This window comes from Cherax quadricarinatus, chromosome 52 (assembly GCF_038502225.1).
Source record: "Cherax quadricarinatus isolate ZL_2023a chromosome 52, ASM3850222v1, whole genome shotgun sequence".
NCBI lineage: Eukaryota > Metazoa > Arthropoda > Malacostraca > Decapoda > Parastacidae > Cherax > Cherax quadricarinatus.
Window position 1 is genome coordinate 26,856,183 of NC_091343.1, and position 13,767 is coordinate 26,869,949.

Below are 13,767 nucleotides of genomic sequence, written 5' to 3' on the forward strand. Positions count from 1 at the left end.
CACAGTGAAATATATTTTTTTCGTTAGGTTCAGAATGATTTTGGCGAAATTATTGCATACACAAATTTTCACTTGTCCTATATGGCAATATGAGCGTTGCTATTTAAGCCAAGATCGCAAGTTCTGCCTATTCGGCACGACATATATATATATATATTTATATATATATATATATATATATATATATATATATATATCTATATATATATATATATATATATATATATATATATATATATATATATATATATATATATATATATATATATATATATATATATATATATATATATATATATATATATATATATATATATATATATATCATGTCTACATTTTTACGTTTAACCAGAGAAACACTTACGTTCTTGTAGAGCACATTAACATAAAGCAGTGCTTATATTAACAGTCTTAGGTCACATAATATCAGAGTTACAGTTACAAAAGACCACTTACGTACAAGTGATATTGTAATTTTCGTTGAAAATGAACTTAGAAAACACGCCCTTCTGACGAGCTCCAAAAATAATGATCAGAATATCTTCATATTATTCATTAAAATTTACAGCCGACTGGGTTACTCAGGGCTACAAGGATGGGCAGCTACTGCAACATAAAAACATTCACATTCACATTCACTCATAGTTTTCCCAGGTCATCCTACGTCCTAGCTTTCCTAATTATCACCTACTTTCTCTGCTGTCTTCATTATTGTAAGGTGAGACCATTTATTTTGATTGGTTTAACAGTTACGACAATAAACCTCTTCGTAATGTGTCATTACTCTTAGAAACTCGTTTTATTATATTTGAAGATTTTAATTCATAAATTTAAAATTTAATTATGAATAGATCTGAAAATTACTTAGTTGCTATAATTGTTTTTTTTTTAAAGTAACATAATACTACTTGATTTTTATAATTAAAAAATTCCAATATTGCACCAATAATATTGATATTAAAAACATAATTTTATAACGACTTAACCTGAGGATTTAGATCCATCGAGATGCTAAGTTATTTAGCTTGATATTTGATGAATAGTAAAATGTTACCTGGTCTTAGTAGAAGTGTTGATATCATTGAGTCTGGGAGTATGAGACTCACTGGGTGTGGAGGCAGCGAGTGAGGGCGGCTGTGTGGGGCTGGTGGTGTCACTGATCTCTACCGTCGGTGCTCGCAGGAAAAATGATGGGTGTTCAGCCTGAAAACATAGAACTTTGAGAATTATTCTAATTTGCGTTTGTAATATCCATATCATTCAGTATACAATGTAACCTGAACATTAAATCAATCATACATCCATTATTGTGGAAAATACTGTATACATTTTCCAGAAATGCAGTAGTTATATGTAAATAGATGGCAATACTGTATTTAATATTTATGTCATAAAAAATGGGAAATTTTCTGCACAAAAGGACAGTCGCCATTGTTGTTTGAACTGAACAGAACGTTAGAGTGAATGGGAAGAATTTTTCGTGCTCTAGAGGTTAAAACTGGGTTGACACCTCTCAAATAGGAGGCGAAATTGTTGGATATGCATTCCTGCATAACTTGAGATATCAGGTGACTGGACAAGACAGCTCCAGGAACCTCAGATAAGTCTGTTATGTTTAACTCTGGCCAGTGTTATTTTCATAGATAGACAGTGAGATTTTCTGAGTATGATACACCTTAATCTCCAGTCAAATTGGTGAGTGTTATGATTAAGATATATTCTCCTTCTGTTGTATAAATATGTATATATATATATATATATATATATATATATATATATATATATATATATATATATATATATATATATATATATATATATATATATATATATATATATATATATATATATATATATATATATATATATATATATATATATATATATATATATATATATAATCATTTATTATTTTTAATATACAGTCCACAAATTTATATATTTACCAGAATTCCTGGTGATGTATCTTATATTTATAATTAATAGGTCCAGAGCAACTTGTGGATATGACAGTGGTAGGTATCGAAGGGGGACATTTTTTGTGACCTAGGGGTCCCAAATTCCTACTTGTCTAACTGATAAATAATAATAATAATCTTTGTTCATTTACTGTTATGTACATAATGATTCATTCAGATAAATGCAATTTTCCACATTTAATTTGCCCATTGGTCCTTCGAACCGGATGTAATTAGTGAAGTCATTAATTAGTTAATTACTTAATAATTATATGTGAAATGACAGAAGGAGGTGGATGTTAAGTTCACAAATTTACTTAATGTGTAGTGGATTATAATTATTACAATATTAATTTTGATAAGCTCAGCTCAAGGGTGGCTAAAGATTATATTCATGTGTATAATATTAATTTTGCAAAGCCAAAGTGGCTAGGATTTATATTAATGTATTTGTACAATATTAATTTGATAAGACAGTTCTGGCCAATTGATAAGCCAAGTGTTGCTAATTATATTAATGTGTATAATATTAATTTGATATGCCAAATTCTGGCAAGGATTTATATTAATTTGTATAATAATTTTTATAAGCAAAGGCTGGCTAAAGGTTTGCATTAATGTACATTTAAAATTTATATAATTTTCTTACATGTAATTGCTAAGCTCAAGTAGCTAGGATTCATTCAAAGGTAAGTTGTACTATTTACCTTTATAAAGTGCATAATTTAGTACATAATCAGTGTTATTAAGTTGAATTTAATACATTGCATCATGGCTGAAAATGAGGAAATTAATATAGAAGACAAACATATGGAATATAAAGCAAAAAAAGCATCACTGCAAGCTAGAAAAAGGCATGTAACAAAAGCATACAACAAATGTTTGGAATTAATGAATCAAGAAACTGTGAATACTGATGATTTAAAATTGTATTTAGATGCTTTGGGGAATAGATATGATTCATACAAATTATATTACAATGAATATGAAGGAGATTTGTTAGTAAACTGTGTAGATGAGACTGAAGTAGATCTCATGATTAATCAGTATTATGAATTAGAAGAAAAGATTCTTTCTTTGCCAAAACTCCCAGAATTATGTTTACCTGTATTTGATCCTGGAGAAAACTGGGAGGAGTTTTGGTTAATTTTTAAAGCAGCTGTGCATGACAGGAGTGACCTAGCGTGTGTAACTAAATTATTTTACCTCATAGGACAGGTAAGAGGAGATGCTCACATACTCATACAAGCCTTTCCCAATGTAAATGACTCTTACAAGGAAGCAGTTGACTTGGTGAAAGTCGCTTATGGTAATATAGAACAAAGTATGTTGGTTCTAGTGAATATCATTATTAATTTAAAATCTCCAGATCACATTTACAAAGGTTTACAGCAGTTCAGAGTTAAACTGGAGAGCACACTCAAAACTTTAAGTAATAAATATAATCTGAAGGAATCAGACTGGTTATTGAGTGCCATAGTACAGAATAAATTCAGCTGTAAAACACTTGAATGGTTCTCGAACAAGTATCACAAGAGTTATTTTGGTCTGGAGGAAATAAGACTAGGTCTACAAGAATTAATTGTTCAGTTGCAGACCAGCCAACCAACTCATTTTAAAGATGCAACACATAATAACTCTGAGGTATCTGTCAAGTTTCACAAAGGGAAAAACTATCCCAATGGTAATAATCAAAATTCATTTCCTAAAAATAGTTGCATAGGTGCATATCAAGTAGCAAGAATCAGAAATAATGATTCTCCACAAGGTAAGAAGAATAAGCACCCTCCTAAGAGTAGCCCAGTTAATAAGAAACCAGTCAGAGAAAAGAGAGATTGTCTTTTCTGCAAGGGTACTCATTTTTCTAAGAATTGCAGTGCATACAATTCATGGAATGATAAAGTTGAAAGATTGGAGGAACCTGACAGATGTATCAGATGTCTAGGTAAAGGATGTAAAGGATTGTCATGCCAAATTAAACAACTGTTATCAATGTCACGAAGGAAGACACCATATATTCATGTGTAAGGGTCTGTATGATAATGTTGATAATAATGATAATGTTGACAATCCTGACACAACAGTGGCTAATGTAAAAATTGCTGCTAATGTTAATAATGATGGTTTTGCTGAAGTAGCCTTACCTGTGTTACAGGTAAAAATTGATGATAAAAGGCATAAATTAAAAAATGTAACTGCATTATTAGACCAGGGATCCCAGCGTACTTTCATAAAACGTAAATGTCTTGATGGTATGAAAGTACAGATGGGAGATCCCACAACTTTAAAATTATCTGGTTTTCTCTCGGATAAAAGGGCTCAATTGTATGACACTGTTTATGTAACTGTCAGGTTGGGCAATGAGAAAAAACATGTTAATGCGGTAATTGTAGATAGATTTCCAGAGAAAATATCTACAGTAGGGCTTAGTAAAGCTACAGAAAGACTCTCACATAATGTAAATTTAGCACCTTCTGGTGTAAGTGATGATTCTGTAGGCCCAATAAATATTTTGATAGGTAGTGACTATTATGCCTCCTTTGTAAAGGGTATGGTAAAGAAATGTGGTGTCACCCTTTTGAAGACTGCAGGAGGCCATGGTAGGATTCCTGGTAATAATAATTCATGACTAGAGGAAACTACAAATACCATAACTGTGTGTCTTACTCATGAAATCGTACCCCAGTATAATTCTTCCATAGAGGATGGTGCTGAGCCAGTGCATAAATTGTGGAAATTAGACAGCATTGGAATAGATGTAAATGAAGAAAGTCCAGACGATTCTTTTACTCAGGAACAATACCTGAGAGAAGTAAAATTTGAATCTGGACAATACTGGGTACGACTTCCATGGAGACTGAACCATCCAGAATTGCCCACTAATTACAGAATGGCATATGGACAGTTAAAGGCTCAGCTCCGCGAACTGAGTAAGACACCAGAATTGTTAACTGTATATAATGATATAATTGCTGAGCAATTAATTAATAAATTTATAGAAGAGGTACCTCCTGAGCAAGCCAAAATTTATGGTCACTATTTGCCACATCACGGAGTGAAGAAGGATTCTAAGACCACTCCTTTGAGGATTGTGTTTAATTGTAGTGCCAGGAGTAACAAAAATGTACCTAGTTTAAATGACTGATGACAGGTCCATCGTTGATGGAAAAATTAGGAGATATCTTATTAAATTTCAGAGTGAAGCATTATGCCTTTACGGCTGACATAAGTAAAGCTTTCCTAAGAGTGGGTTTACAAGAGGCTGACCGGAATTGTACCCGCTTCTTATGGCCTGAGAATCCTATTGACCCACTTAGCCCACTGAAAACCTTTCGCTTTAGGAGCGTATTATTTGGTGCTACATCCAGTCCGTTCCTACTTCAAGCGACGATAAATGCACACCTTAAACGTATGGGAAGTCCATTGAGTAAAGTAATGAGCAAACAATTCTATGTGGACAATTTCCTGGGTGTGACGTCAACTGAAGAGGAACTGTTAATGACTTATGGAGAGGCTAATGAAATAATGCAAAGTGCAAATATGCCTCTGAGGGAATGGAATAGTAATTCGTCCAAATTAAAGGACAAAATAAGTAAAGATTACCCTGGAGATGAAGTGCCAAATTGTAGTAATGTATTGGGATTAACTTGGGATACTTAGAGAGATTTGTTAATGTTAAAACCTAATAATTACAGTATGCCCAATAAATTAACTAAGAGAGTCTTGCTTGCTGAAGTTTCCAAATGTTTTGATCCACTAGGTTTAGTGTCACCCCTTACTATAAGAGGGAAATTATTAATACAGGAACCATGGAAACTTAAATGTGCTTGGGATGAAATTCTACCTGAGGAATTCATTAACAGGTGGGATGAATTAATTGGTGATTATGAAAGGATTCCAATGTTGGAGTTCCCACGCCAGGTGGCCAATCCAAATGGGAAAAATGTACTCCACATTTTTTGTGATGCTTCAAAATTGGCATATGGAGCAGTTGCTTACCTTCAATGTAATAGTGTTATTTGTCTTGTTATGTCTAAGGCTAAAGTGTCTCCAATTAAATCACGTACTTTACCTCAGTTGGAATTAACAGGCATTTATGTAGGTGTCAAATTAGCTCATTATATTAGAAATAAGTTGCAGGAGATAAATATTAGAGACATTGTAATTTGGTCTGATAATGAGGTATCCTTACAATAGATTCGTAATGGCAACAGTAAAATTGTGTACGTACAAAACAGAGTCGCTGAAATTAATCAGATGCAAGAGAAGTATAATAGTTTGGGTCAGCATATGTTAACATTTAATCATATACCTGGTGAGGAGAATCCAGCTGATTTCTTGTCTCGAGGTTTACCTTATGTTAAATTTGTAAATGCTGTATCATGGTTTAAAGGACCAAGTTGGTTGGTAAATAAAGCTAATTGGCCTGTACAAAAGGCGTATATTGCTCCTGTTGAAATTACTGTGACCACCGCTCCAATAGTTTGTCCTTCCTTAGCCATTGATATAAATAGGTATTCTTCTTTACCCAAACTAATCAATGTAACTAAGTTGGTGTTTAAATTTCTAAACAAGATGAATATTTCATTTAAGTTTTCACATCCTCTTGAATTTTGGATAAAGAGGGTACAGGAGGAAATCTATGGAAATGAGATTAAATTGATGATGGAAAGAAAAGTTGTGAAAGATTCCATAATAGGGAAATTGGGGCTGTATTTAGAGAACAGTGTAATTAGGTGCAGATGTAGGTTACAAAATGCTGAATTGGGTGATTATGCTAAACACCCTATCTTACTGCCCAAAACTCATCATCTAACAAATTTGATTGTTCAAAATGCCCATAAAAATGTAATGCATGGTGGAGTACAAGATACCTTAAATTGTATTAGGGAAACTTTCTGGATTCCACAAGGATGGCAAAGTGTAAAAAGGGTGATTAAATCTTGTGTAATATGTCGCCGTGTGGATGCCAGATCCTATATGTACCCAGGTCCTCCACCATTGCCAAATGAGCAATTTGAGTCGTTTAGCAACGAACTCCACCCGGCTGCAGTGTGGAAAATACTGTATATATTTTCCAGAAATACAGTAGTTATATGTAAATAGATGGCCATACTGTATTTAATAATATTTATGTCATAAAAAATGGGAAATTTTCTGCACCTGCGCAGAAGGACAGTCGCCATTGTTGTCTGAATTGAACAGAACGTTAGATTGAATGGGAAGAATTTTTCGTGCTCTAGAGGTTAAAACTGGGTTGACACCTCTCAAATAGGAGGCGAAATTGTTGGATATGCATTCCTGCATAACTTGAGATATCAGGCGACTGGACAAGACAGCTCCAGGAACCTCAGATAAGTCTGTTATGTTTAACTCTGGCCAATATTATTTTCATAGATAGACAGTGAGATTTTCTGAGTATGATACACATTAATCTCCAGTCAAATTGGTGAGTGTTATGATTAAGATATATTCTCCTTCTGTTGTATAAATGTGTGTATATATATATATATATATATATATATATATATATATATATATATATATATATATATATATATATATATATATATATATATATATATATATATATATATATATATATATATATATATATATATGGAGAAAAAGAGAGAGGTTAAGAGAGTGGTGAAGCAATGTAAAAAGAGAGCAAATGAGAGAGTGGGTGAGATGTTATCAACAAATTTTGTTGAAAATAAGAAAAAGTTTTGGAGTGAGATTAACAAGTTAAGAAAGCCTAGAGAACAAATGGATTTGCCAGTTAAAAATAGGAGAGGAGAGTTATTAAATGGAGAGTTAGAGGTATTGGGAAGATGGAGGGAATATTTTGAGGAATTGTTAAATGTTGATGAGGATAGGGAAGCTGTGATTTCGTGTATAGGACAAGGAGGAATAACATCTTGTAGGAGTGAGGAAGAGCCAGTTGTGAGTGTGGGGGAAGTTCGTGAGGCAGTAGGTTAAATGAAAGGGGCTAAGGCAGCCGGGATGGATGGGATAAAGATAGAAATGTTAAAAGCAGGTGGGGATATAGTTTTGGAGTGGTTGGTGCAATTATTTAATAAATGTATGGAAGAGGGTAAGGTACCTAGGGATTGGCAGAGAGCATGCATAGTTCCTTTGTATAAAGGCAAAGGGGATAAAAGAGAGTGCAAAAATTATAGGGGGATAAGTCTGCTGAGTATACCTGGTAAAACGTATAGTAGAGTTAATATTGAAAGAATTAAGAGTAAGACGGAGAATAGGATAGCAGATGAACAAGGAGGCTTTAGGAAAGGTACGGGGTGTGTGGACCAGGTGTTTACAGTGAAACATATAAGTGAACGGTATTTAGATAAGGCTAAAGAGGTCTTTGTGGCATTTATGGATTTGGAAAAGGCGAATGACAGGGTGGATAGGGGATCAATGTGGCAGATGTTGCAAGTGTATGGTGTAGGAGGTAGGTTACTGAAAGCAGTGAAGACTTTTTACGAGGATAGTGAGGCTCAAGTTAGAGTATGCAGGAAAGAGGGAAATCATTTCCCAGTAAAAGTAGGCCTTAGACAAGGATGTGTGATGTCACCGTGGTTGTTTAATATATTTATAGATGGGGTTGTAAGAGAAGTAAATGCGAGGGTCTTGGCAAGAGGCGTGGAGTTAAAAGATAAAGAATCACACACAAAGTGGGAGTTGTCACAGCTGCTCTTTGCTGATGACACTGTGCTCTTGGGAGATTCTGAAGAGAAGTAGCAGAGATTGGTGGATGAATTTGGTAGGGTGTGCAAAAGAAGAAAACTAAAGGTGAATACAGGAAAGAGTAAGGTTATGAGGATAACAAAAAGATTAGGTGATGAAAGATTGAATATCAGATTTGAGGGAGAGAGTATGGAGGAGGTGAATGTATTCAGATATTTGGGAGTGGACGTGTCAGCGGATGGGTCTATGAAAGATGAGGTGAATCATAGAATTGATGAGGGGAAAAGAGTGAGTGGTGCACTTAGGAGTCTGTGGAGACAAAGAGCTTTGTCCTTGGAGGCAAAGAGGGGAATGTATGAGAGTATAGTTTTACCAACGCTCTTATATGGGTGTGAAGCATGGGTGATGAATGTTGCAGCGAGGAGAAGGCTGGAGGCAGTGGAGATGTCATGTCTGAGAGCAATGTGTGGTGTGAATATAATGCAGAGAATTCGTAGTTTGGAAGTTAGGAGGAGGTGTGGGATTACCAAAACTGTTGTCCAGAGGGCTGAGGAAGGGTTGTTGAGGTGGTTCGGACATGTAGAGAGAATGGAGCGAAACAGAATGACTTCAAGAGTGTATCAGTCTATAGTGGAAGGAAGGCGGGGTAGGGGTCGGCCTAGGAAAGGTTGGACGGAGGGGGTAAAGGAGGTTTTGTGTGCGAGGGGCTTGGACTTCCAGCAGGCATGCGTGAGCGTGTTTGATAGGAGTGAATGGAGACAAATGGTTTTTAATACTTGACATGCTGTTGGAGTGTGAGCAAAGTAACATTTATGAAGGGGTTCAGGGAAACCGGCAGGCCGGACTTGAGTCCTGGAGATGGGAAGTACAGTGCCTGCACTCTGAAGGAGGGGTGTTAATGTTGCAGTTTAAAACCTGTAGTGTAAAGCACCCTTCTGGCAAGACAGTGATGGAGTGAATGATGGTGAAAGTTTTTCTTTTTCGGGCCACCCTGCCTTGATGGGAATCGGCCAGTGTGATAAATATATATATATATATATATATATATATATATATATATATATATATATATATATATATGTATATGTATACATATATGTATATATGTATATGTATATATATATCCTAGGTAGTAGGTTGGTAGACAGCAACCGCCCAGGGAGGTACTACCGTCCTGCCAAGTGAGTGAGTCCTTTTTTCTTTCTCATAAACATGCAAGATTTCAGGTACGTCTTGCTACTTCTACTTACACTTAGGTCGCACTACACATACATGTACAAGCATATATATACACACCCCTCTGGGTTTTCTTCTATTTTCTTTCTAGTTCTTGTTCTTGTTTATTTCCTCTTAACTCCATGGGGAAGTGGAACAGAATTCTTCCTCCGTAAGCCATGCGTGTTGTAAGAGGCGACTAAAATGCCGGGAGCAAGGTGCTAGTAACCCCTTCTCCTGTATATATTACTAAATGTAAAAGGAGAAACTTTCGTTTTTCCTTTTGGGTCACCCCGCCTCGGTGGGATACAGCCAGTGTGTTGAAAAAAAAAAAGAAATATATATATATATATATATATATATATATATATATATATATATATATATATATATATATATATATATATATATATATATATATATATATATATATATATATATATATATATATATATATATATATATATATATATATATATATATATATATATATATATATATATATATATATATAATCATTTATTATTTTTAATATACAGTCCACAAATTTATATATTTACCAGAATTCCTGGTGATGTATCTTTTATTTATAATTAATAGGTCAAGAGCAACTTGTGGATATGACAGTGGTAGGTATCGAAGGGGGACATTTTTTGTGACCTAGGTGTCCCAAATTCCTACTTGTCTAAATAACAAAAAAGGCACAATACCGTGACTGGAACAATACACAAATAACCCGCACATAAAAGAAAGAAGCTTACGACGACGTTTCGGTCCGACTTGGACCATTGACAAAGTCACACTAGTTTAACTTTGTCAATGGTCCAAGTCGGACCGATACGTCGTCGTAAGCTTCTCTCTTTTATGTGCGGGTTATTTGTATATCCTACTTGTCTAACTGATAAATAATAATTATCTTTTTTCATTTACTGTTATGTACATAATGATACATTCAGATAAATGCAATTTTCCACAACTATATTAATAATATGAATATATAATCTATAAAGAGAAAAGAATATTTTTATATTCAAATATAAATAATTAGCCTAGCATGATTATTAATATTTAAAATGTATGTTGCAGCTGCTGGTAATTGACGTCTCTCACAGAGCCGGAGTCACCAGTAAACACAACTAGCTGGTAAGTGACGTCTCTCACAGAGCCGGAGTCACCAGCAAACACAACTAGCTGGTAAGTGACGTCTCTCACAGAGCCGGAGTCACCAGCAAACACAACTAGCTGGTAAGTGACGTCTCTCACAGAGCCGGAGTCACCAGCAAACACAACTAGCTGGTAAGTGACGTCTCTCACAGAGCCGGAGTCACCAGCAAACACAACTTGCTGGTAAGTGACGTCCCTCACAGAGCCGGAGTCACCAGCAAACACAACTAGCTGGTAAGTGACGTCTCTCACAGAGCCGGAGTCACCAGCAAACACAACTAGCTGGTAAGTGACGTCTCTCACAGAGCCGGAGTCACCAGCAAACACAACTAGCTGGTAAGTGACGTCTCTCACAGAGCCGGAGTCACCAGCAAACACAACTAGCTGGTAAGTGACGTCTCTCACAGAGCCGGAGTCACCAGCAAACACAACTAGCTGGTAAGTGACGTCTCTCACAGAGCCGGAGTCACCAGCAAACACAACTAGCTGGTAAGTGACGTCTCTCACAGAGCCGGAGTCACCAGCAAACACAACTAGCTGGTAAGTGACGTCTCTCACAGAGCCGGAGTCACCAGCAAACACAACTAGCTGGTAAGTGACGTCTCTCAAAGAGCTGGAGTCACCAGCAAACACAACTAGCTGGTAAGTGACGTCTCTCACAGAGCCGGAGTCACCAGCAAACACAACTAGCTGGTAAGTGACGTCTCTCACAGAGCCGGAGTCACCAGCAAACACAACTAGCTGGTAAGTGACGTCTCTCACAGAGCCGGAGTCACCAGCAAACACAACTAGCTGGTAAGTGACGTCTCTCACAGAGCCGGAGTCACCAGCAAACACAACTAGCTGGTAAGTGACGTCTCTCACAGAGCCGGAGTCACCAGCAAACACAACTAGCTGGTAAGTGACGTCTCTCACAGAGCCGGAGTCACCAGCAAACACAACTAGCTGGTAAGTGACGTCTCTCAAAGAGCCGGAGTCACCAGCAAACACAACTAGCTGGTAAGTGACGTCTCTCACAGAGACGGAGTCACCAGCAAACACAACTAGCTGGTAAGTGACGTCTCTCACAGAGCCGGAGTCACCAGCAAACACAACTAGCTGGTAAGTGACGTCTCTCACAGAGCCGGAGTCACCAGCAAACACAACTAGCTGGTAAGTGACGTCTCTCACAGAGCCGGAGTCACCAGCAAACACAACTAGCTGGTAAGTGACGTCTCTCACAGAGCCGGAGTCACCAGCAAACACAACTAGCTGGTAAGTGACGTCTCTCACAGAGCCGGAGTCACCAGCAAACACAACTAGCTGGTAAGTGACGTCTCTCACAGAGACGGAGTCACCAGCAAACACAACTAGCTGGTAAGTGACGTCTCTCACAGAGCCGGAGTCACCAGCAAACACAACTAGCTGGTAAGTGACGTCTCTCACAGAGCCGGAGTCACCAGCAAACACAACTAGCTGGTAAGTGACGTCTCTCACAGAGCCGGAGTCACCAGCAAACACAACTAGCTGGTAAGTGACGTCTCTCACAGAGCCGGAGTCACCAGCAAACACAACTAGCTGGTAAGTGACGTCTCTCACAGAGCCGGAGTCACCAGCAAACACAACTAGCTGGTAAGTGACGTCTCTCACAGAGCCGGAGTCACCAGCAAACACAACTAGCTTGTAAGTGACGTCTCTCACAGAGCCGGAGTCACCAGCAAACACAACTGGCTGGTAAGTGACGTCTCTCACAGAGCCGGAGTCACCAGCAAACACAACTAGCTGGTAAGTGACGTCTCTCACAGAGCCGGAGTCACCAGCAAACACAACTAGCTGGTAAGTGACGTTTCTCACAGAGCTGGAGTCACCAGCAAACACAACTAGCTGGTAAGTGACGTCTCTCACAGAGCCGGAGTCACCAGCAAACACAACTAGCTGGTAAGTGACGTCTCTCACAGAGCCGGAGTCACCAGCAAACACAACTAGCTGGTAAGTGACGTCTCTCACAGAGCCGGAGTCACCAGCAAACACAACTAGCTGGTAAGTGACGTCTCTCACAGAGCCGGAGTCACCAGCAAACACAACTAGCTGGTAAGTGACGTCTCTCACAGAGCCGGAGTCACCAGCAAACACAACTAGCTGGTAAGTGACGTCTCTCACAGAGCCGGAGTCACCAGCAAACACAACTAGCTGGTAAGTGACGTCTCTCACAGAGCCGGAGTCACCAGTAAACACAACTAGCTGGTAAGTGACGTCTCTCACAGAGCCGGAGTCACCAGCAAACACAACTAGCTGGTAAGTGACGTCTCTCACATAGAGGGAGTCACCAGCAAACACAACTAGCTGGTAAGTGACGTCTCTCACAGAGCCGGAGTCACCAGCAAACACAACTAGCTGGTAAGTGACGTCTCTCACAGAGCCGGAGTCACCAGCAAACACAACTAGCTGGTAAGTGACGTCTCTCACAGAGCCGGAGTCACCAGCAAACACAACTAGCTGGTAAGTGACGTCTCTCACAGAGCCGGAGTCACCAGCAAACACAACTAGCTTGTAAGTGACGTCTCTCACAGAGCCGGAGTCACCAGCAAACACAACTGGCTGGTAAGTGACGTCTCTCACAGAGCCGGAGTCACCAGCAAACACAACTAGCTGGTAAGTGACGTCTCTCACAGAGCCGGAGTCACCAGCAAACACAACTAGCTGGTAAGTGACGTTTCTCACAGAGCTGGAGTCACCAGCAAACACAACTAGCTGGTAA

General features: G+C 37.9%; 1 protein-coding gene across 1 annotated transcript in view; it reads right to left on the reverse strand.

Annotated features, from left to right (window-relative positions):
• LOC128696898 (protein unc-80 homolog) overlaps positions 1-13,767 on the reverse strand; it is a 1,079,316-nt gene that overhangs the window by 714,417 nt on the left and 351,132 nt on the right. Inside the window, exon 14 of the mRNA XM_070095999.1 lies at positions 1,055-1,203. Within this exon, the coding sequence (XP_069952100.1) occupies positions 1,055-1,203 (149 nt within the window). The remainder of the gene's footprint in view (positions 1-1,054; positions 1,204-13,767) is intronic.